Source organism: Drosophila tropicalis, unplaced genomic scaffold (assembly GCF_018151085.1).
Source record: "Drosophila tropicalis isolate 14030-0801.00 unplaced genomic scaffold, ASM1815108v1 contig_878, whole genome shotgun sequence".
Lineage (NCBI taxonomy): Eukaryota > Metazoa > Arthropoda > Insecta > Diptera > Drosophilidae > Drosophila > Drosophila tropicalis.
The window spans coordinates 6,833,923-6,859,935 of record NW_027173374.1 but is presented as its reverse complement, the minus strand read 5'-3'; the positions used below and the strand labels follow the sequence as shown (position 1 = coordinate 6,859,935).

At 34.7% G+C, this 26,013-nt stretch overlaps 2 protein-coding genes across 4 annotated transcripts; one reads left to right on the top strand and one right to left on the bottom strand.

Moving 5' to 3' along the window:
- Nucleotides 1-3,299: 3,299 nt before the first annotated feature.
- Nucleotides 3,300-5,528, bottom strand: LOC137585981 (uncharacterized). Its single transcript, XM_068302043.1, has 5 exons — nucleotides 5,505-5,528; nucleotides 3,889-4,044; nucleotides 3,657-3,827; nucleotides 3,497-3,601; nucleotides 3,300-3,329 (listed from the first exon to the last, which is right to left on the bottom strand). The coding sequence occupies exons 1-5, from the start codon at nucleotides 5,526-5,528 to the stop codon at nucleotides 3,300-3,302; spliced, it is 486 nt and encodes a 161-aa protein (XP_068158144.1).
- Nucleotides 5,001-25,498, top strand: Lk6 (Lk6 kinase). Of its 3 annotated transcripts, XM_068300602.1 has the most exons (7): nucleotides 5,001-5,945; nucleotides 18,610-18,789; nucleotides 18,847-19,358; nucleotides 19,428-19,650; nucleotides 19,714-19,912; nucleotides 19,978-21,390; nucleotides 21,428-25,498. In XM_068300602.1, exons 1-7 carry the CDS (start codon nucleotides 5,801-5,803, stop codon nucleotides 22,317-22,319), a joined length of 3,564 nt encoding a protein of 1,187 aa, XP_068156703.1. In that variant the 5' UTR covers nucleotides 5,001-5,800; the 3' UTR covers nucleotides 22,320-25,498. The 3 variants fall into 3 exon arrangements, with proteins under 3 accessions (XP_068156703.1, XP_068156701.1, XP_068156702.1); XM_068300600.1 differs by lacking the exon at nucleotides 5,001-5,945 and adding an exon at nucleotides 11,547-12,297 and having other exon boundaries at nucleotides 19,978-21,545; XM_068300601.1 differs by lacking the exon at nucleotides 5,001-5,945 and adding an exon at nucleotides 18,369-18,475 and having other exon boundaries at nucleotides 19,978-21,545.
- Nucleotides 25,499-26,013: the final 515 nt, after the last annotated feature.

Sequence of the window (26,013 nt, the reverse complement as noted above, 5' to 3'; positions counted from 1 at the left end):
ATGAAAAGTAAAACAAATGATCTAATGTTAATTGAGTTGAGAGCTCTTTTATAGGTAAAATTCAGGATATTTAATGATATTTATCCGCTTTAGTGTATTTGCCCTCTAAAGTATGCTATAGAATGTTGAAGAATTCATTTTGCAATATCTGAAGGCTTTTTAGTTGGTTAACTTTGCTTTATGTAGTTAATGGACAGTTGTTAAGCTACAAAACATTACAAAAGTCCTTGAGAGTTTCGTAAAATGAATACCTTATGACCAACTGCATACTTTTGGGAGTAAATTTTCTTCATTTCACTTTCCTAGGAGAACAAATAGGATATTTTTCATAGATCATCATATTTACTTAAAAGACTCTCTCTGAAAGTTATAAAGTTTCGATTAAGAGAAAGTCCTTGTGCTACACAAAGAGTTTCAATATCCTGCCCCTTCGACGTCACTGACTTTGCCTACTAAAAAGTTTTGAACTCAATGAAATTTTGTCATTTCTTTGATTAAGTTTCACTTTTCTTTGTTTTCTGTACATCATTCCATTTTGGTGTCGTAAACGATTCCATATACAGATATAGTTGAAATCCATAATATATACTACAAAAAAAAAAAAGCAATAAAAACAAATTATATGTGTGTTTGTGTGTATGTATGTTACTTAAATGCAGCTACACTAAATCAGAATGCACGATCTAGAATTTAGAATTATAGACAGATTTTTAGATCGTTTGCCTCAGATGATCGGGAGAAGTGCAGAAAGAAAGTAATTCAAATACTTGCAGCGAAGTACAAATATTTTAAATCTAATTAAAAACAAAAAAAAAAGCACCCACAATACAACAACAACAGCAACAAAAAGCAAATGAGCCACAAAAAGTATTAGCCAAAACAAAAAAGAGAAGACAAAAACGACAAACGTTTTAATCAAGATTTAAAACAGCTTACAAAACAAACACAGACATAGATAAAGAGAAAGAAGGAAGAAAAAAGAAATTGTCAACAATTTACATAAACAATTAAGCCGACCTTCAAGCAAAAACAAATTGTGTCTCAATTTTTGTTTTTCAACGTTTTTCTTTAAGCAAATTTCGGTTTTTCAAAATTATCTTTTTCTACCACAATATTTTGTGTTTAACGTACTTAACATTGCCTAAGAGATTATAAAACAATAAGTTTATAAACAACAACAAAAAAAATTGCAATAAATGACAAAACAAAGGAAATTAAATCACTCAGGGATGAAGCCTCCAAAAAAAAAAACCCAAAACAAAATAAAGAATAAAAAACAAAAAAATATAAAATAAAAGTAAAAATGCAATATTTTAAATAAAATAACAAAAAAAGAGAGAAAACCTACATTTTAAAGTTAAAACAAAAAAACAAAAACAAAAAATATTTTTAGTGTAAAAACGCAAAAAAAGAAGAAAACATTTAGAAATTTGCACAAATTTTTGGCATTTTATATAATATAATAAAAAAAAAAAACAAAATAAATACAACAAGAACAACAAACAAATATGCATAACTAAAAAAATTAACAAAATGAAAAGCAAAAATCTATGAAATCACATATTTTTCCACATTCACATTGGTTTTTGATGAAGGTATAAACAGACAGATAAATACAGATAAAGCAAAAGCAAAAACAAAACAAACAGTCCATGCAACTTTTAGTGAATTTAAACAAAATAATAATAATAATTACTAATACAATATAAAATGAAACAAATTACATAAATGAATGAAAATATTTACAAACAAAAAATGCGAACAGCGAAAACGAAAAGGAAGTATGCGGCCAAAGATGAAGTTATAATTGTAGTTAGAAGGTGAACAAAAACGAAAAAAACAAAATAACTGGGAAAAATGCATTAATTAATTAATAAAAGAATGAACAAAATAAAGCAGGAAGCGTTTTAGGTCGTTGTTTTTTCTCACTGAGAAAACTTTGGCCTTAATGCAAACAAAAAATAAACAAAAACGTATACATAATAAATAATAATAATAATAATTTTTAGTATACAACTATATAAAATTAATGAAGAAACAAGAGATAATGTAATGAAATGAAACAAATTGTAAAACAAAAACAAAAAACTTATGTTGACACAAACTAAAATGAAACATAAAACTAAACAATTTTAAGATTAGGTTTTTCTGCGAAAGGACTGAAGTTAAGGCAACCGTAGCGTTTAAAAGCAAAATTTCGAAATCGTGATTTGTATCCGATATGAGAAGAATATAATGAAGAATGTGTGTTATACAAAACAAAAACAAAAAAAATGGTATGAATGATGGAGGATTTTGGTTTGAAAGGTAGGAGTTCGGTGACGAACAAACTTTTGTTTAAGGCTAGGCTTATAAATAATATTATTACCACATACAAAAACAAAAACAAAAAATGGAAAACAAATATTTTCGAAATTAAAAACCGACACACACCCAAAAAAAAAAAAAACCAAAAAAAATGAAACAAAAAGAAACGCAGTCGATTGGCAAATTGGCAGCTGCAGCTTTCAGCTACAATATTTTTTATATATATAATTACAATTACAGAAAAACAAAAATAAAATTATAAGAAATTCAAAAATGAGGAAAAATAAAAAACTTCAATGTAAATCTTGGTTTTCATATGTTTAATTCGATTTAATTACAATTACAACTCTCGTTTAAGACCATTTTTACACACATTTACTGTTTGTGATCTAAAAAAAAAAAAAAAAAAAAAAAAAAAAAAAAAAATTAAAACGAAAAAATTATAAAATTAATGAAAGAAAAACTCAAGTTTCAACTGATAAAATAATGAAAAGAAAAGAAAAAAAAAACTGCTGTTGCATGGCAAAGTTTTGAAACCAATAAATGAATAATAAAACAGAAAGGAAAACAAAATAGAAATAGAAAAACAGTAAATTGTACTTAATAAACAACTGAACACAGACACTTTGAATATATTTACTTGAATTAATTAATAATGAGTATATATATAACTTTGTACTTGAATAAAAATTCTAATAAATTATAATCAACTCAAAATAATGCTAAAATTTAGCAAGTTTTTCAATTCAAAAAACTAGGAAACTTTTATCATAGGCAGTAAAGGATTTGCCATATTGCAGGATAATACTAATGCTAAGGGCTTTAAGTTTTTAGAGCCAGCAGAAAAGGAAAGTTAACAAATAAAAATTTTATACTCTTTGGCTTAATTATCTGTTAATGATATCTATCAACCCATTATACATTTGAATGTTCCAAAAATAGGTATAATCAAAAAGCAATTAAAAGTTATTGATATTATTTATTAAAAGTTGTCACAGTTGACTGCTAGTAGTGCTGGAGTGCTAAATTTCAAATGGATGTTTAATTTGGTGTTTGTCATATTACATACATATGTATATGTGAATGTGTTAAAAATACATATATATGTATGTACATATGTGTGTTTATATTTATGCATTCATGACATTGTAAAATAAACTGTTACATTGCACCAATGTATACCATTTACATTCCATCGAGTATAAAAGGCATAGTCCCCCTCTGGAAAGGGTAAAACTTCTAAAATTGATTTTTGTAGAAAACTAGTTGGAAGTTTATCCATAATTAAATCATGCTGTAATTATAAATAATATTAATTGATTGTCGACCCTGATTCAGTTAATACTCACATCGAATGGACAGGTATGATTGATATTCGAATATGTGAAAAATATTCGTAGGAAAAGTTTGGCCACTTCATTGTTACCTTTATAGTTCTCCAACAGTTGGCAACCATCGAAAGTGAAACTATATAGAAATGGCTTATAGCCACTCGATCGTTTTTGTAGTCCGATTACCAGCTGAAAATGTTGCAAAAATATTTTGTAATTAATGAAACTTTCTTTTTAGATGTTTACCTACCTTGACTTTTGTTATAGGGTTTTTATATACATTCAATCTTGCCGTTAAATATTTGTAAGTACGATTCACCGATCTAAGGTAACAATATTCAAATTTACCAAGTTTTTCGTCAACAATTTCACATTTTATATTCTTAAACTCCAAGCCGGCATTGATCTGTAGGAAAAAATTATATAAGCAGTAGTTTTTATAGATTAATAAAATATTACCAAAACCACAATTAAACAAATTAATAAAATGTATTTTAAAAACATTGCACTTGGGTTTGAGAGATGGGAACGAATGCCGGATAATGAAATGCTGATGCCTATTTAAAAAGGGGTTATTAAATTGAAAAATAAGTAGAACTGAAATACAATTGAATGTATATTGATAATCATCTTTAAATTCACGCTTAAATAACCAAATTGATAATTAAGCGACAGATGTGTATATATTTCTTGTACATTAGCCATAAATTAATTGAAATTCGCAGTAAGTAGAAAAATTCAACCTAGAAATATATTATTTCTAGGGAATTAAAAATAACAACTAATTACTATTCTTTCTAAAGTAGGTGGTATACATAAACTTTTAACATCCGTTATAGTTTTTTCTAATGTTTTGAAATTTAAAAGCCTATTGTGGCCTTAAAGTCGATAGTTTTCTTATTAGTGTGGCCAGCCTACTCATCCTAATCCCCAATTCGCCGAAGCAGAGAAGAAGTCAGCTCTATAGCTGAAAATAGCTGTTTCCAGCTAAAAAAGAACTGTGTCAGGACAATCGATAAAAAAGCTACGAGTGGATGGTGTCATCACTGTTTCGCCGATTACATCGATCTAACGTACTTTATAAATTTGATCGATACTTCGAGTTCGAAATTTCGCCATCTGGCCACTTTTTATTGAAAGTTGAGGTGGCGCCCTCTCGAGCCCTATGTTGATTTTTTTTTTCCAAAAAAAACGGTCCCACTTTATACCAGAAATACCAGAGTCATTTGCCAAAAATACTAAAAAGAGGGCAAAAACTTACGGCGAGAGGGCAAAAAAATGCGGCGAGATGGCAAGATTTTAACGGCGAAAAACTGCGGCGATAAAACATATGTTTGTACGGCGAGAGGGCGAATTTACAGTTAGTCGGAAATCATCTGCGAAGAAAAATGGATCGGTAGCTGGAAGAGATTGTAAAAAGCGAAAAACGCAAAGAAAACGGCTTTTGTCCGCTATTTCAGCGATTTTTTTTGTGTTGTAACCAGCAGAAAAATTATTAACAACAACTAAGCAATAGAAGCAACAACAACATCCGTAACACCACCCATCATCAGCAAATTTGCAATAAGAATATATCTGCACACTCACACAGCCAAGCCTGAAGAGAGCGATACACCTACACAAATATATGCAAAAGAAAAGGTGAAACGCAGTCAAAAGGAATAAATCCAGATAAGATTTTTTGTTAGTTTTTCGCCTATGTGATGAGAAATCCAAGCAGCAGCAACAACAACCATTCGACCACAAACCGACCGACGCCAGCAGCGCAGCCAAAAAAGTGAATGAAATTAGCCCAAAAAAAACAAATGTTAAGCGAGAAAATAAAAAGCAACAACCATTCTCTGCTCTGCTGCGCAATTTGCATACTGTCCGACCCGAGAACACCCACATACAGTAAGCACTGCAATAGAAGAACACCAACTTAAATTACAACAACTAAAACTTGGCAATTGGATTTAACGAAGAAGAATAAGACGACGAAGAAACAGGCGAAACACACACACACACAAAAATAAGAAAACAAAAAAAAAAAAAAAAAAATAGCAGCCACCATTTTGAATGAGCGCAGGCAAAGAGCGAGAGAGACCAGCTAGACCCAGCGAGAGCAGCAGCAGGCATTTCTTGTTGTCAGCACAGCAGCTGCTGCAGCAGAGGAGTTTAACATGACTTCGCTGCGACGCGGCAGAGATGTTAGTAATGGTAACAACAACAACCATCATGCTAGCAGCGGCTCTGCGGATAGCGGCGTAGGCGGCAGCGGCGTTTCCTGCAGCAATACGGACAACAGCTGCAGTCAGAGTCAATCAGGTGAGTGTATATGTGTATTTGTGTGAATGTGTTGAATATCAAGTTTATCCTACACTTTTTACCTCTCTCTCTCTATCTATCTCATACTGTGAGCTCTCTTCTTGATTTTTAGTTTCTTAATTTTAAAGCTGTACAAAAGTCAATTTGTTTGGAAAGTTCTCGGCAGCTGCCGCTAACACACACACATACGCACACTTCAACCCCCTCGTCAACTCAACCCTTTAAACTGTTAACCTCATTCCCTAACAAATTTATTTAGCATATGTACTATGTGCTTCAATTTTGATCACCTGACTGATTTATCTGGAAACTTCTTTTCGGATTTCCATTATGATTTTAAGGCCCAAAGTGCATTGTACTTGCCACTATGCAACATAAATGCAAATGTGAATGTGTGTGCGTTTATGTGTGTGTGTGTGATTGTATGTTTAAATGTATTTTTAGTGGCAGAGCAAACAGCTAAGCACCATTCTGCCTACTGCAGCAGCACATAGAATTCAAAAGGTCTTTGACATTATGAAATACATTAGATATTCACTTGGACGGACACCGACTGTCGGTCCAAAGATCACAGGAAATTTTCTACTCGATTTTTCTAATGGTATCTTATTCAAATTTGCCATTATTCTTTGTCCACGTCAGCAATATTATCAGATGTTAGCACCCACCCTTTTGTTTTGTGGCGTGTTGTTACCGTTATATGTATGTAGGTATATAATTATCGATTCCCTCGATGAACACGTGTTGTGTTGTTGTTGTATTTTATCAACTCTCTAACAATACAATTGCATCACAAGTCAATTGATATATAATATACATGTTTATATATAATAAAATTCCATCTTTGTGGTATGGGGAATTGTAAGTGATATTGTTTATATTAAAAAAAAAAAAAACAAAGGAAATACTTTTACTCAAATGAACATATATATATATATGTACATATGTATGTCAGTTATTTATTTATTTACAAACGTCTCCAATAACTGTAAATACAATTGACAAATGTGCACAAATAATTGGTTCTCATAACAAGTTTATAAAAACTGCTGACATCTGTTAGGGGAAAATTATAATACTCTCGCCTTAAACTTTGCATAGATAAGCTGCAGGTATTAAATTTTCAAGTCACAGAATTTGCAAGTAAAATTTAAAAAAAATAAATTATTTTTTCTTAACCAACGCTCGATGTACAGCTCCCACAATATCTTTTTAATAGTAAAAAGTAAGGTTTACCATCTCTCTCTCTCTCTCGTTAGAAGCTTTCCCCTTACAAAAAAAAACATAAAATAAGCGTTCTTTCAATTGCAAAATTTTATCTGACGAATGACGTTAATAAATTGTTCTGTTGTTGACTAAATTAAGGTCGTCTAACTCACAAATACCCTTACATGTTTTGCCACCATAAAAATATATTTACATATTTGGTTGAAAATCGCTCAAAAATCATTCTTTTTATATTACACATATTGCATTCATTTAAGTTTAAGATTTGAAATCGCCCTTAAAAATTAGAGTATTATGTCTACATAAAAAATTGTTTACTAATTCATTTTTTGTTCAGTTAGAATATAAGAGTGTCTGTATTATTTGTTAGACATTGTTTTGGAATTCAATTATTTCTAGAATCTTCTGCAATCGTTCTCATTGGTTTGGTTCGGTTGTTGTTTTCTATTATTTATCTTTTAATAACCCGTTTGTCAGTGGCATCAAGCAGCTGGCCCAAAGCAAATATATACCCAGTAACTATGTATAGTGATGAAAGGTATATACAAATTCTTGTAAAATAAGGATTGATTATAAAGAAATATTTTACCATTTTGTAGTTATGAAAAGTTGTTGGACTGTTAGAAAGGTTAATCGCTTTTGCCTTGTAAAACTTTACTCTAACCAGAGATAGGGTATTATGCAATCGGCCCTTTAAGTTAATTAACAAAAATTTCTTATCTACATACAATGGTGGACGAGTTTTCGTTTGAGCACTCTTTTAAGTGGTAGTAGTGGGTTGTTGCTGTTGTTGTTGCTGGGGCTCTTGCTCTCTAGATATAGATACAATTTTTGTTGAAAATGTTAATGAGCAAACAGCTGTTGCTGCCTCCGCTGCTGCTGCTGCTGCATTTGCTATGTCTGCTGCCCAGACCCAGAAAAACTTTCCCCAGAAAATGACGAAGACGTCGCAGGCAAAACGTAGACAGGCGTGAAATGATATATTGGTGGGATGAATGTACTAAGTAAATTTATATGTGTACAATCTATGTAGATGTCTGCTGAGCTGTTTGTTGTTGTGCGCGACCAAGCTTATTTCCGGAATTGACAAATTGATGAAATCCATTTGCATGTGCAAGCGAGATAGCTAGCTACTATCTGTAGTCCCAAAGTTGTTGAATGTGTCAGAGCTATAAAAAACAAAATAAAAAAAATAATTAAATTCACAAAAATGATTCACTCATAGTCGTCGTGCAGCAACTACAACAACAACAGCAGTAGCAGCAGCAACAGATCGATATAAGTTGTTTAAACAAAAGCCAATGGCAAAGCTAGAAACTGCAACACACAGCAGCGGGCAACCTTGATGACGTTTATTGCACTTTGGTTGAGACGCTTTGCTTGCAACTAAAAACAAAAAAAAAAAATTAAAATAGAACGCCAAAGTTGGCAGCGACTGCAAAGTTAGCAGAGACTGCAACAGAGACACGACAGCGACTGCAACTGCAGCCGAGCGCAGTGCATGATGATGATAATAGCAATATTTAACAGCAAAAACAACAAGAAACAAAAAAAAAAAACGATAAAAAGCACGTTTACTGAGGTGAATGTTTAAATTGAACTTCAGCGGGTGTGTGTTGGGGTCGGGAGGGGGTAGGCAGGCAGTGAGAGAGGGTGATCAATATATTTCGCCAGCAATTTGCAGCTGTCGCTTGACTGCACGCGCCAGTCAGGCCAAAAAAAGAAAATGGGGGCGTCATGATGCCAATAATTTATTTTGAATTTTTTTCGCAAAAAAAAAAGAGTTTAAAAAGAGAAAGAAAGAGAGCGATAGATGCATGTACAGATTGCGTATGTGTCTGTGTGTGTGTGTGGTGTTCCTGTTATTTTGATGTGACAAGAGCCCACGGGCTACATTGTGGGTGGTTCACTTGGCTAATTGCCACTCTGCGTTGGTCAACTGAATGAGCCCAGAGGCTGAGAGAGAAAGAGAGAGAGAGAGCAAGATGTCAGTGTTGTTGGCTACGTCAGCAATTGAGCCCTCGCCCTCACCTCCACACCTCTTAATGATGAGTGTTTGTCATGTAGACATGCAGGCTAACCCCAAAGCACAGTGGTTCGCATTATGGTTGAATTTAAAATTACGAGAAAAGCGAAAACGAAATGAATAAGATTTATGTTTTAGCAAACATTGACCAATTTATTGCTTTGTCCTTTTGAAACAAGGCTAGATGTTTAGGTAAAAGCCACTTTGGCCCAGTAGTCCTTGGTTTATTTTCAACAAAAACCAAAACAAAAACTAATCCAAATCTGGAGGACATTTGATGATAACTGTGTTTGTGTGCGTACGTGCCCCACGTCATGTACATTTGTATTTACATCTCTGCAGCGCATGCTTTCCATCTCTTTTTCACCCGCATAAATATGTATGTTTATGTAAATGTTTTACAGAGGGCCAGGCCAATAAAGTTGTTTGTTTTCTACATTTATTGCATATGGCAACTCTGTTAATGCATATGTATGCGTGTGTGTCCATACATTTAAACAATTTGTTAATCTTAATTGTTGTTGCTGTTTTTTGTTGTGCCCTTTTTCTTTCATAGTTGTTTGTTTTCGCAGACAATTCGCGCATATCAGGCGATTTTACAAACATATACATGTGCACACACATACATTTATAATACATACGTACATATTAAAGTATGTGTTTGCTAACCTCGATTTTTTCTCTTGTCAGCTGTCCCCCCCGCCTCCAACAAAAGCACTTCAGCCATAAGGCCTACGTGATAATTTGCATGTGTGTGTGTGTACGTGTTTGTTTCTCCCTCACACTTTCATATGGACTTTGTGAGAGAGAGTATCTGACGACGTATGTATGTCGTTGTGTTGGAGTATGAATTGAAGGGGGCCACTCTCGCTCTACTGCTCTCTCTCTCTATATATACCTCTGCTGCTGACTCTCTTATGCTGTGTTGCGTGCGTGGTCATACCGGTCTTTTTATTTTTCAATGCGCAGCCATGACTGTGTTTTTTTCCTTTTCGCTGCTGCCCCCGCTTTTTACTTGACAAAGGGGGGCCACCACTTGTCGCTTTTGTTGTTATTTTTGTTTTGGGCTACACATCAGCAGCAGTAGCGACAAAGCGGCTGTTTGTCGCCCAGCTGGTTTACTTGCAGGCTTGGGGCTTTCTCTCTCTTTTTGTTGTGCTTAGGGGATCCTACTCTCACTGACCCTCTCTCTCTCCCGAAGTATTTGGCTCTCTTTTCAGGCTAAGCTAAAAAACAAAAACAAACAACAAAAAAAACAACGTGTTCGTTCTGTGATTATGTCAGTCCGAGTCTCTGTTATCGCTTTCCCTCACACTCCTCCACCATCTCCTCTTTTCACACCCATCAACATTTCTGCCAGTTGTTGTTTTTGGCAAACCCATTCGTATGTAATTGAATGCATGTGTTAGTGAGCTGTCTGTCTTTCTATCGGTGTATATGTACATATGTATGTGTGTGTGTGTGTAGAATTATTTTTAATAGAACGCAATTTAAATTCGTTAAACTTTAATAGCAGTTGCCAAATTTCACTTGTTTGTGCAGACTTTTGCTGATATTAATTGAATCAAATTGATTGTAAAGAAGGAAAAACTTTCCTATAACCTTTATGACGGTTTTAGTTATAAATAATATTTAAATGATATAAAGAAAATAAATATGGATGATAGGTTGCGTTTGAAAGTAATTTTATTTTAAGCCAAATGCATTATCCTGGTTATGGCTGAACGATCAAGTTATGCTGCATACAGTACGTATACTTAATATTACAACAAATGAATTATACTGCTGTCTCTGCTTAATTTTGTTTTAATTGCAGGGTATAATTTGATCTGATACCAGATTTGTTATATGCAAACCGGCTTTTTCGAGAATCGAATAAATTTTTCTGTCGTTTCCGCTTTGGTTTTTAATAATTGTAATAAAATTAAATTCTCGTCAATATTTGCATTTGCATTAAAACAGTCACGTAAGCCCTCAACAGGCAATTACGCACAAACATTTTATGTTACGTTTCGATTTACGTGTCCATATATTGTGTCCCGCTCCACCTTCTGCTCCTCCGCTTCAACTTTGCTCTTACTCCGCACATTTCGAAGAGCGTGAGCCGGGACCCAACATAAAATCATTATTACAACGTCATGGCGGGGGTGACCCCCTCCCCCCCACATACCAAAATACCACCCCAACATATCTCATAAGAGATACATAGCGACATAGAGAAAGAGAGAGCAAGTTTTCGCTCTTATTTTCTAATGCGGCTCTTCTCTCACACTCGCATTGCTCTCAATTTTTGTTGACTAGTTTGTCTTTTGGGGCTGCTGCTGCTGCGGCCACGGCATGCCTGAGGTTTGTTTCTTTCCTCGTTTGCGCCGAGCGACGACGGTCCGCTAGTAAATTTTTTGTCCGTGTTTTATTTTCTTAATTTCTTATTTTGTAAAGTTTATTCCAAAAAAAAAAGTAAAAATTTACCATCGAAAAATTTCCAATCTCGGTACCGTTTTAATATATTTACCCCGCCGATCGCCTGCCCAAATTATATGCAATTATTACCACTACTACTACAACAACAACAGCTACTACTAGTCGTCGGCTCTCCACCACCCTCCACCTAATGCAAATTTGCCTTTTCCGCGTGTTTTTCTTTTAATCGAGTAGGAGGAGGAGGAGGAAAAGTCATGAAAGCATGCGGTCCGGTCGATTGCCCATTCTGCGTATTAACTTAAACATTTAGTGAAAATTGGTTTAATAATAGCCAAGAACAAGAACACAACTAGAGAAGTACAGCAACAACAACAATAACAGCGGCAGCCATCAGCAGCGGGAGGATACAACAACGTATAGAGCAGATATACTCTTGGGGAAGCAGTTTTATCTACGCATTGCAGAAACAGAAAAAAAAAACCAAAAAGAAAAAACAACGTGTCGGCGGAACGGAACCGAGCCGCACCGCGAACCGGGCGTGTGTGTTTGTTGTTTGTGTGTTTGTTGTTATTGCTTAGACAAATTGCGTTTTGGCTAAAAAAGCGAATACACCACACAACACACTCACTCACTCACACACATACATACACATAGGCAAATACAGAGCAAACATGTTGGGTAAATAAATTTCTACTAATACTTTAACAAATCACTCTCAATCTCTTGCTTGTGTGTCTATGTGAGAATAGATTCAAAATGCCGGTTTTTTAGTTTTTGCTATTTGTTATTGTTATTACACATACATATATATGTACATATTTATGTACATATGTGTATTTCCTATTCTCTCAGGTAGTGGATGAAAGAGGAGGAGTGTGCATGCATATGCATGAGAAGTAGAAAACGATAAAATGTCTAAAAGAACGGTAGATTTTTGCAATTCCAATTAGTAGAGCACACACACACACCTAAAGAAACACTCCAGCAAACACAGTTTTCATTGTCTTCAAAGTGCAAGGACTTTAATGTACTCTTTAATAAGAAATTGCGTTGTAGCTATAACTACATACGAAGGATATATAAGGTACAAACAAGGAGTGGAGAGAGCGAAGCAATCTCTGTTTGCGTCCTCTCTCTCTCTCTCTCTCTCTCTCTTTGATGTTGCAGCTGTCACTTGAAGAACCCTTGCACCTGACCCATCTCACAGGCAGAAGTTATGTGACCTTGAGAGGCTTTGCCGGGAGGCTTAGTAAGCAACAGCACACACACACACACACACACACATGCATGTGATTGTATTTTATGTATAATATAATTATGCATTTTGTGTGTTTGCCATCATTTTGCGGCATTTATGTCTTTCTTTCTCCCCTTTTATCGCTATTTTTATTCAAGTTTTGCTTTTACAATTTTATTCGGCGGCGCAATAATTTTTTCTGCTTCTTTACAACAAAACAACTCTGAGAGACCTCTCGTACATACATTCATACATATGAATGCTTTTGTTTAAGCTGTGTGTGTGAGTGCTGCTTGTGAAGTAATATACCCAAAATGTAAGAGCGAACACAATTTACTCTTAAAAGACTGGCGCTCATCGCTCTTTTACGTCAAAACAGCAGCAGCTCCCCCTTTGTATCTCTTTCTCTCTCTTTTTGTAACCTCAAACAAGAAGAAAAAAAACCGCATGTTTTTCTTTTCTTTCATTAACACATTTCCTTCTTTCGTTTTTCGTATTACTGCTTTTTACACGCTTTCAATTTTAATTAAATTTAATACAAATTTGCTAAAAATTCTTTGTTTTTGTCGCTTTTACGTTATCTGGGGCGTTTGACGGGTTCTGTTCTTCTCCTTTTCTTCTTTCTATTCACCTTTATATTTATAATACTTTTTTTCTTTTTTGTTCTACGGCCTTCTTCCTACCATCTGTGTGTGTATTATGATAACAATGTTTCTTTGACTTTGTTTTTTTATAGTTTAAAAAAAGACCATATTATTTTAATGTTTTTATTCGCCAACTATTTGAGTTCATTTCTTTTGGCCAGAAGTTCCATAGCGCATTGATATTTTAACACTATATTTCATGAAATATCTTTCGTTAATATCGATATTACCTAAGGAATAAATATCAATTTTTAGCATTAACTAACTTTAGCTGCAACTAGGTTTATTTTTATAGCAATTGTATTTACAAATGTACATATGTCCGTGTTTGGATTAGTTATAGAAATGACTCTGTAGTCAATGTTTAAGTTGATTTCCTCAAGGTTATTCTTTTGTTGTTCAAGTTTGTTGTTTATAGATTTGATAATGTTTCTAATTTGATTGTTGTTTTGTTATCGCCTTTCGGTTGATTAGTTCTTCTTTTTTTTTTTAATATTTGATAAGAACTTTCTGCTTGTTTCATTTTCTTAGTTTCGCTTTCGTTAAAAAAAGAAAGATTACAAAAGATCTATATACATATGTATAACATTTAGACTCAACAAGTTTGTTAAGAGTTTTATGGTTTTTAAACATGTTTATGAGTTATATACTAAGTCTAGCCTAATTATTTAAAACGTAAATTTGTTCCAAAAGAAACGTAATTGTTTCCTTTAAGCTTTAAACATTCAGGTTTCTATGTTTAACTGTTAAAAGCACTTGTAGTAGATAAAATTGTGCAAAAACTGACCTTACCTAATCTTACTTATGTAGTTGCGTGGGTTTCTTTACAATTTTTGATTCAACCAATCTGATAAACTATATCTACTATCATGTATATTGATTGACTTGTATGAAATCTTGAAAACTTCAAATTTATTAAGTGTTAAGTATAATTTCTATATCTCGATTCTAGAACTTCATATAGACATACATTATAGCCGTCTTTCCTTTTACTTAATTTCAAGATGTGAGCAGACCTATTTTTAACCATAGTTTGTTTGGTTTTGGGCCTTGTGGTAGGGCCAGAAAGTTGTTTATCCAATTGTGACATAGAACTAGAGCAAAACAAATATGTGTATTGTAGAAAGAAAATATAATTTGTAGCAGTAAATATTAATGCAGTGACGGAACACTATTTAACACATTCACTTTTCCCCTGTCTGTCTATACTTCCTGTTCTTTAATTTTGTTGATATTTTTATTATTATACCTACTAACTACATATATAAAGTAAATATTTGCAAAAAATTAAACGGCTGACTGACTTTGTTGTGTTGGCCATTTAAGGTAGTTGCTGTTGTTTTTGTTTGTGCCTTGTCAGTGTCAGTTAAACCAAAAGTTTGCGATGTATGTATAGATGAAACGTATAAACATACATATATATACATATATGTACCTATATATAATTAAATTCAAGTTTTTGTTTACTTGAGAAAACAAAAATGCTTGAGAAATTAAATAAGTTCTCTACGGCGCAATAGCAGCAATTCGCAATGGGGCAACAAATTAAATCGATCGATCGTCAGCCGGCCGGCAAAATTGGAAATTACTAGATATTATGCAAACACACACAGACACACACACGTGTGGGGCCTGTGGATAAAATAGTTCGCCATAGTTTTGCTATACCCTATGCATAGGTTAATTGGGTGATATTGTGGCACCAGAAAGTTCAAGTATTTCATTTCCATTTTAGAAGGTATTTCCCATTCGTCACACTTATCTTGAGAGAGAAAAAACTTATTATTTTCCAGCTTTGCTAAGGTTTCTGTTTGTTTGGAATGAATAGATCGTCGCATTGGGTAATGGGGTGTAACCAGAGATTAAAGCCAAAATGTGGCGGCTTTACCAGACCTCATACCCACTCTCTAACCAAGTAAAAAACACTTTTGCCATTCACTTAATCGCTCGTTCTCTCTCATCATCTATTCTTGTCAACAATGTTATAGACCAAAGAGGTTAAAGGTGAAAATAAGCTGATGAAATGAGTGCTGAACTTGTTTGTTTGCATTGTCGTCATTATCATAATCAAGGGAGGAGGTTGGGATTGCAAAGGGAAGGAAGTGCTGATCAGGTGATGATGCAAATAAAGGCAATTTGTAATATTAAAAGATTTCTTTTAAATATTTATCTCTTATACATTTTTTATGTCTTTTTGTCACACCCATTTCCCTTAAGCAATTAATCATAATTAGATCGTTTGGTGAAATAAACAAAATGATTTTGCACAAAATTTCTTAATACTAAAATGCGCAAAAACCTGACACGAGAGGCGCCAAAAGCAGCAGCCAGCAAAAATAACAACAACAACAACAAAGAGGACAAACATTCAAAAATAAAATTCTGTTTATTTTTTTTGTTTCATTCTTTGTTTCTTATAAAAAAGTCGATTTACGTAATTGATAAGAACGAAAAACTGATGGCTGACTGGTCGACGACGCGCCACCTTCTCATTTAAATAGGCCAAATTTAAATTTAGATAACAAAGCAACAACAAGCAATGGAAGGTGCAAAAGGGGGTAGGCGGACACGACGGAAGGTGGTGATGCGTATTGCCGGCATTTATTGCATTGGCAGACAAAAATCTTGGGCGCGCGATGATGCCAAAATTTTCATACATCAAAGAGGTGGGCGGGCAAGCGGCACCACCACCGAATGACGTCTGTTCGCATGGGTTTAACTCACACACACAAACACACGAACACACATAAATGTATAAGTGCTTCGAGCGTGTATGTGTATGTGTGTGTGTGTGGGGAAATGTTCATCCGGAACTAAGAAAATCCCCTTCTCTTATAAATTGAAATAATGAAAACTTGTCTAAATGTTTACAAAAATTTTTTGTTTATAGTTAAAAGAAGAATTTCTTCTTTCGAAAGTTTATAGAGAACACCCATACATACATAAGTATATACATATATGCTTATACTGCGTATCGGATCATATATGTATATTTTTACAATTTAAAATCCAAAAAGGGAAAGGGAAATAAGACTTTTTCAATGGCAACTTCATTTAATTGGAGGATTGGCTTAAACCTTATGATTTTTTCGACTGTTTCTCTTCTGCTTCTTCAGCTACCATCTTTTAATTATAAACAATAAAAAAAAATCAAGAATAAGTCTAACAAAGTCAGAGTTTCTTACCCTTAAAGCTCTCATGTTCTTTTGCATTGTGTGTGTGTAAAGTTTGTTTTATTATTATTCGATTAGTTGACTTTAGCAAAAGGGCAATTACCTCGCTGAAAGTCCAGTCAACCATCGAGTGAGCCAACCAACATATGCAACGATGCATGGCATCAACATTAGATTCTATGGACTCCACCGATACTCCTCCATCGCCATTCAACCACTCACCCTCTCGTCTGTCTTCTATCTAATCAAGAAACCACTCAACTATATAGTTGAGGCGGCGATCGTGCGTTCGCTTCTTGTGGGCTTCTATTGACTGATTACGCGCCTTGTGGAATATTTGCACAGAAAAGGGGGCCAGCTAGACCGAACAGTCGACCAGTCGATCGCCTCTTAAAAGTCCAATATGATTTGCTATAAATAGATTGAATGACCAACCAATCGACCGACGGAGCGACTGACATGTCGTTAGGCCTTCTTAGTGGATGTGTTTTATGACAACAATTAAAGATACACACGCCGATCGGACGGCCTGAAGAAAGAGGAGCAAGAGGGGGAGGAAGGTCTTATACTCATTCCACTCAATTCGGCCTACCCCATCGCATTTTTTTTTCTCCTCCACCTCCTCCTCATCCTCTCATTCCTTTGTATATGCATAAGTTTTGCATATAATTTATTTTTCACATATTTTATACTTATTTACTGTTTTTTTTCTTCTTGTTTACGACACGCGATTTGCTTTCTACTACGCAGTTGGTGCAAAAAAAAAGTCTCTTAATAAAAAAAAATTATTATTAACGATAAATATGTGTAAATATTTGCTCTGTTTGCTTTTGCTACATTTGTTGCTGCTGTCGCAGCTGATAATAGTTTGTTGAATTAACATTTATCATAGGCATATGAAAAAATGTCTGTTGCCAAAAGTTGCCAAAAAAAAGAGGTTAACAACAAACAAAAGACTTGTGAGATTAGACAACCAGCTGGGTTTTTTCTTATTAGTCAGGCTGTTCTTTTTTTATAGAAATTGTCATTGCAACTGAATATATTAATTAACCTCTTCAGTTTCTTGTTAAAGACTGATTTTAGCAATCTTTTGCCTCAAAAAGCCCCTAAAAAGGAAGAACAGGAGAAGACGACAAGTAAATAAAAATTCTATTCCCTTCTAAATCAAACGCAGATGATGTCCTTAAGCACAATCTATCCTATTCTTGTGCAATTTTTAAAGGCTTCTATCTGAGACAACATTTGTGAATCTTGATAATGTTTTATTCCCATTCTGATGATTTTAATAATGCATTGTGTAATGAATATATGTAATTGGTTTTTGTTTATAAACATTTATTAAACATTTGTTTACATTTCAATATTATTAACAAGCCCACCGAAGCTTTGTTATTCTCTCATTTTAATGCTCTTCTTTTGAATAATATTTGAAATTGTCTACCATTTCATTATCAATCATCGTATTACAATTTTAGTTTAAAATTTCACCATTGGTGGTAAAAATTAAGTTAAGATCCTCTCACGCTGTGGGCAGAGAATAAAATGCAAAGATAAAGAAAAGAGCATGGAAATGACTCAATTACTGGTCTCTGTCACAAATTTCGAGCAGATGGGAGACGAGAGCAGGGAGGAAGGCGATTCATTTTTAACTATTTGGGGGGTTGATTTCTAGTTTAGTTGGCTCTCAAACGTTGTCCAAGACGGAAGCATTTTTTCTGCATTTTTGGCAAACTTTTCTGAATATATTTCATCACTTCCTATTGCAATTTCATCAGATATTTTCTATACGCGATGTGTTTTCTGTAGGTTTTGAGTGAGAAAAGATTGAGAATGAAAATGAGAACTTTTGTTTTTGTGATTTTTTTTTAGTTTAATTCCCAAATTTCGAAATCGAAATTAATGAAAATTCAAATTTATTTTTCAATTGCAATTGCAGACGGTCAGAATGAGCTGACGCGCTATAGCAGCGAGGATGTGTCGGGTAATGAGTCAAGTGAAGCGCCCAACATGACCGAGGTGGAACGCCAGGCGGAGCTTAATCGGCACAAGGAAGAGATGCAGAAGAAGCGGCGCAAGAAACGTATAAGCTCCTCGTTGCATTCCTCAACGTTTCAGGGTAAGTTTTCTCTCAATCCAATCGTTTGATCGTTAATCCGAGATCTCTTCAAATTAGAACTCTATAAGCTCACTGGTGAAATACTTGGCGAGGGAGCATACGCTTCGGTTCAAACTTGCGTTAACATTTACACCGATCTGGAATATGCTGTGAAGGTTATCGATAAGATACCGGGACATGCGCGTGCGCGTGTCTTTCGGGAAGTGGAGACATTCCATCACTGTCAGGGACATCCGGGCATCTTGCAATTAATCGAATTCTTCGAGGATGATGAGAAATTCTATTTGGTGTTTGAGAAAATCAATGGAGGACCATTATTGACCCGCATCCAGGAGCATATTTGTTTCTCCGAGCATGAGGCGGCGCAGATTATTAAGGAAATTGCCTCCGGATTGGATTTCCTGCATAAGAAGGGCATTGCTCATCGTGATCTCAAGCCGGAGAATATATTATGTGTGAAAACGGACTCTCTATGTCCGATTAAAATTTGTGATTTTGATTTGGGTTCGGGTATTAAGTTCACCACGGATATCTCGTCGCCAGCAGCCACGCCCCAATTATTAACACCAGTGAGTAGTAGTAGTGGGAAAAATAAAATACAATCTGAAATCTTAATTAATTTATCTTAATTTTTATAGGTGGGCAGTGCCGAGTTTATGGCTCCCGAAGTAGTCGATTTATTTGTAGGTGAAGCCAACTATTATGATAAGCGTTGCGATTTATGGTCTCTGGGTGTTATTGCCTATATTCTGCTTTGTGGTTATCCACCATTTTCGGGCAACTGTGGCGAAGATTGCGGCTGGAATCGCGGAGAGAATTGTCGCACCTGCCAGGAGTTGCTTTTTGAGTCCATTCAAGAGGGTGAGTCCAAACAATATTCTTAAAACAGACACGATAATATATCTATGATTTGTATTTGTTCAGGACGTTTTTCATTTCCGGAAGCGGAATGGCATGATGTTAGCGACGAGGCCAAAGATTTGATATGCCGTCTGCTGGTCAAGCAGGCATCGACTCGTCTCAGTGCCGAGGCTGTTTTGAAGCATAAATGGATACTTATGTGCGAAAAAGATCAGGCAGCCGGACGCCAAAAGGTCCTACGTACCCCTGGCAATATACGACGGTGAGTCCAAAGATTTTTCTGGACTTTTGAATCATTTATATTAACTATTTTTTTTATTTTTTTAGCAATCATCAATCGGCCAGGGAAATTTCACAGTTTGCCGAATCCGCCATGGCCGTGGATCGTGTAATTTTACAGCACTTTTCTTTGCATTATGATTACATGAAGGAGCGTCCGAATATCTATCAGCCGTCGCAGGCCTACATGGACGCGTATAGTGATGAGAACTATAATCCCAAGCCGCCTGCTCAGTACACGCGTAATCGCTCCTCGCAGCAGAGACATCCAGCAGTAGCATCTGCTCATTACTCCTCCTCGGCGACATATGGAGGACGTTTATCAGCCGCACAGCATCGTAGCAATCCGGTTAGTCGTCATTCCTCGAAGAATGCCTCACGAAATGGCTCATCGGCCATATATCCGATCAGTGGTGGATTCAAGACTCTTAATGTCCATGAGGAGGATGACGATGATGAGGCTTTGGAGGCATTTGGCCGTTTAGATGATGATGACGATGAGTGGGCACAGTCAACGCGACGATTTGAGCAGGAGCGAGAGAATCAGCAGCAGCAGCTGCAAAGAAGGCACAGCATTAGCGAAGAGGATGAGGAGGAGGATGAGCATGAGCATGAGGAGCAGCAAGAGGAGGATGAGGCATATGAAGAGGGGGAGAGAAAGGACTATCAGCACCAAAAGCATTGGCGTGAGCTAGATAAGGATGAAGGCGATGATTATTTATATGAGCAACAACAGCAGCGTGTTGATGACATCGCCGAAGAAGATGAGGAGGAGGAGAACGAAGAGAAGAAGAATGAGAAGTCTCATTTGGATCATTATGAAGATTATGATGATATGTATGAGAGAGGAGATCTTATTATTGATAATATGAATAAATCGAAGCAAAACGAATTTGCTAAAATAACAACAATTGTGCGCAAAGATGCGCATGAGGAGGATGAAGAGAAGCAAGAGCAAGATAATGTTGATGGGGCCATTGAGCAGAGACCATCATCAAGTGATATTAGTGCTACTACAATCACCACCAACAACAACAACACCAAGCCAACACCAGTTACAACTACAACACACACCAACAACATCAGCAGCAACAGTAGCAGCAGCAGCAACAACATAAAGAACAGCAGCAGCGATTATAATAACGATAACGATAACGATGATGACAAGGATAACGATAATGATGATGATGATGATAATGATACGGATGTTAAACTATTGGATAGTATTAGTGATTTAAATGAAAAGCTACCTGAAATTTATGAGACTGCAAATATTGTTGTCAACTCAGCGGCGGCAGTGCAACCAGCAGCAGTAGCAGCAGCAGCAACATCAGCACCAGCAACATGCCCACCAACCGATAACGATAACAAACAAAATGATAATATGAAAGCGCCAACGATGACTACTGCAGCTGAGAAGACAACAATGCGAACGACTTTTGGCAAACAACAGCAGCAGCAGCAACAACAACAAAAGCAGCAGCAGCGATAACTGCAGCAACAACAAGACCCAGCGCAATGTTTACTTCCCCTTAAATGCATATCAAAACGACGATGATGCCGACATTGATGAGGAGGAAGAGTATGAAGAAGACGATGACTATGATGATGACGAAGAGGAGGAGGAGGAGGAGGAAAAGGGCGGTGGTAAAGCTATACCCGTATTCAAGCAACCATTGCCAGCCATTTGTAATGCTTACACACGCAAACAGCGTCAACAGCAACAACAACGCTATATTGTGCCACAAAATGGAATGATGGGACAGCGACAGACCGAAAATTGGCGCTATCGTAGCCACCATTCGGAGCAGCAGCAACCAGCTGGCGGATATCGCAAGTATCGTCCACCATTCAACACTGGAGGAGGCGGTGGCCATCATGGCAATCAGCAGCGCAACTATTTGGGAAGCTTCTCCCACAGTGGCGGTGCAGCTGGCTATAAGGTAACTCTACCACCACCAGCAGCACTAAATGTTGCCCCAGCACCCGTGCTGATGCCGCCACCAGCACCGCCAAGGCGTCACAATAGTGCTGGAAGCAGCAGCAGTGGCAGTGGCGGATCCCCACCCTCTGATGAGCAGTCCACCGCCACAGAGATACGTAATTGGCGTCAGGATTGCGTTGTCCCACCCATGCGCAATCAACAGCAGCAGCAGCAGCAACTTTACTCCAAACGTTCGTATCAGCAACAACAGCCAAGAATTGGCAGCGGACGTTTCATGCACTCGACGGCTGCCCAACAGATGTTGATTGAGGAGCCGCGCATTGGTTTATCGCCACCAAGCGAGAGTTTGCTACTGCAGCGTCGGATGCGTCAACAGCAGCGTCATCCAGGTGGTGTCGGCAACGATCTGAACGAATATTGTGAGCCGGCAACAGCAAGTGGCTGAACAGACGACAACGACGACGATAAAACATTGCGCCCTTCTCATTTCCCGTCTCCTCCCATACACAACATTGTGCAACAGTTTTGTTTTTTTTTACTAAATCCGTTAAACTAGATTACTTTAAATTCCGTGGCAAAAGAAAAAGATGACGGACAAAAAAAAAAAAAAAGAAATCTGTTTTTCCTTTTGTATTTTCAATTGAATTTACCTAAACGTAAACGTCTTTTCTGCAACATCCAAAAATCCAATCGAAACCAAACAGTCGTTCGATAAAACAACAACAACAACTACAAAAGAATAATAAACTTTTTTTATAAAAAAGAATCAAACAATTTGTAATTAAAAAAAATTATTGCGCTATCATTTTTATTATGAAAAATAAAAAAAAAATCAAGGAATACAAAAAAAGAAACAAGTTTTTAAGCAAACAAAACAATTTGCATAGATTATTATTATACATGATATATTATTACAACAATTTCATCTGCTTTTTGGTTGAATTATTATATATATATAATATGTATATATATGTATGTAAATGTAAAATCATCAAATGAAACATAAGAACAACAAAGACAAAAAACAATGAAAATGAAAAGAAAATCAATTGTAAAGTACCTATGATGATGGCATCTGCTGCTATACACATATATAGGTTATCATTCATTTGTTGATCAAATTGTTGCAAATATTATATATTTTTCTTGTTTTCCATATCAATACCAAAAAAACAAAAACACTAAAAAAAAAAAAAAAAACAACAATTGTTAGGCAAAAATTACAAAAACGAAATCTGTTGAAATTTGTTTGAAAGTAAAAGAAAAATTTACGTCCTTTTGGTTATTTTTTCTAACTTTGTTTCCAAAAATTTCGATAAACCAAAATTGTATAAACAATTGCAAAAATGTTTTCTTTTTTTTTTTTTTTTTTTTTAGAGAAAATGAGAAACAAGATAGAAAGACAGCAAGAGGGAGAAAGATAGAGAGAGGGAAATCAGTTGGGTCTGCCAAACAGAATGATGATGGCCCAAATTTACTCCTTACACACACACACAATCTACACACACACATACAAATTTTCTCCAGTTAGCGAGGCTTTTAATTCTAAGAAATTTTCTTATTAATTTTCCAAAAAGTATATTTTGTAACTTTTCTTGTCTTTCCGCTCTTCTGTTTAAGCATTCTCATATTGAATTTTCTCTTAAACAATTTCTACAATCCATTTTTATACACAACACAACAACAACAACTAATAAGCGAAAGAGAATTTATGAGTTAACTTTAGGTATTAAATATTTAGTTAACAATTAAAAGGGTAATTATGTACAGACTTAGTGCTTAGATAGGCTGGCATTATCAATTTATGCACCACCACCTCCTGGATCCCTTGATATTGAAGCTTAATATTTTCTACTTAAAGTTTATTCATACTTATGTCTACTATATACACACACACATACATACATACATACACGACATTTGCTCAACAGTTTTCCGCTGGGCGTTACACAGAAAGAACGAAGAACTATCTATATACATATGTATAAAAACAGAAACAAATGTGTTAATTACAACAAAAACTAATACTAATAATATAAAAAAGAGGAATTATAATAAAAAAAAAAACAAAAAAAATGTGATATAAAAACTAAATGTAAAAAATGAAAAAGAAAAAAAATGCACCTGAAGATAAACTATCAACTTGAGAAGCGCTGTGCCATCATTAATAACAACAACAACAACCAATCAACTAACTACTCAAACTACAGTGGATAGTAGTAGCCAGAGACCAAGACCAAAACACAGCTAATTTCGGCAAGCCGAATTTTTTTGTATACCCTTGCAAAACGTATAAAGAAACTATCAGTCCGAAAACTTTTCAAAAGTTTTTCATATTGTGATGGAAACCAAAAAGTTTCCTTGTATCAATTCCAAATTTTAATTCCTTAAAACATCTTCAACAATTTCCAATTGTCTTTGGGTTCTCTGCAATGGTGTAACTATAAGACTTTTCATGGAAAACTATTTGTTTCCATTTCCACTCTACTTCTTTTTTGCAATTCTCTTTTCGTTTACGCTCGCCGCCCCCTGTCAAGAAAATCAATGTCAGAATGCTTTACGCCTCAAAACTAAGAAAACAAAAAACAAAAAATCGCTTCTATTTCTATTTTTCAAACAAAATTGTGAAATACTTTCACAACAAATTGAAACATAATGATCATTCATACATATTGACAGCACATAATCATTGAAAGATTTTTCTAAAAAAAAAAACATAATCCATTTGCCAATTTTTGTTTGTTTTTAATTTCAAACGAAAATGTGTCCTTAAACTCTTATTTGATTCAATATAACTTGAGAGTATTTTTAAGAGATTTTATTTTGGTTTTCGTTTTGGAACTTGGTTTAAAAATTCAGTTTTTAGTGTATAAGACACAAGAAACATTTCTTTTCCTTTTAAGCATTAAAACAATTACCAAAAGGAAAACAGCAACAACAATAATAATTACAGCGCCCACACATTGAGAAAAAAAAAAAGAATGTAATTATTTTGCAATGATTCCTAAACATTAAAAACTAAAATTGACAAAGAATACAATCAAATTTGCATTCAACTGGAACTGGAGAATAATCAGTTAAAAGCTCTTGGGTTTTTATTTTTAAATAATAAAACGAAGAGACAAAAAATGAAAAAAAAAAAATTTATAAAAAATAAATAAACAGCAAACAACAAATGAAAAACTGTGAGAAATGTTTCGCAACGAAACAAAAAATTTATTTAACTAAGGCAAGTTCAACAAGCAGCTCTCCAACAACAACAATTAACACACACACACACACTCACACACATACACATCTAAATACTATTACTACTACTATTACTTATACTACTTAAGATATAAGTCAAAACTTTAATTTTTACTATTTTCGCAAAACAAAATGTCCGTTAAAATAATAAAAAAAAAAAAACAATGATTCGTTGAGTTTAAAAAAAAAAAAAAAATACATTTGCCAAGCGGCGCTGCATGAAAGTGTGTGAAAAAGGAAATTAAATAAAGGAGACTCAAAATAATAAAGAACGAATGTGCGAGAATGAATGAATTTGAAAACAAAAAGAATTAAAAAATCCAAATTAAATAAAAAAAAAGAAACGCCCTCCCCCCCAGACACAAGCAAAATCCATGTAAAGTGTTTGTATGAGAAATTGTTTTTAAGTTATCACAAAACGATAAAAAAAAAAATTAAAGAAAAAAAAAAAAACAAGAAAAAAACAAACGAAGTGAAGTAGAAGATATTGTTTTATACATAAAAAAGAAAAAAAAAACGAAAGAAAAAAAGTCAATAAAAATGCAAAATATACGAAAAACGTTAAGGAAAATTTGGTTTTCATTTAAAGGAGCACCCATTAGATATTCTAAAAGTGAAAACGTGGCCAAGATATGTACTTTTGGCCAGAACTCGTAGATATCTTAAGTACAAAAGTCGGAAAACGTTTGATTTTGCCATCAATTGATTGTTCGATTGATAAAAAAAACGTTAACAAAATTAATTGTTAATGAGAGAATTTTCTTATTGATTTCTTTTTTTTTTTTAAATAAATAATAAATAAAATATTATTTACATTCGAGATTATAGAAGCCTTGTAAAAAAGGTAAGCCAGAGGATCGAAACTGTTGCCCATTCTAATAAACTTCAAG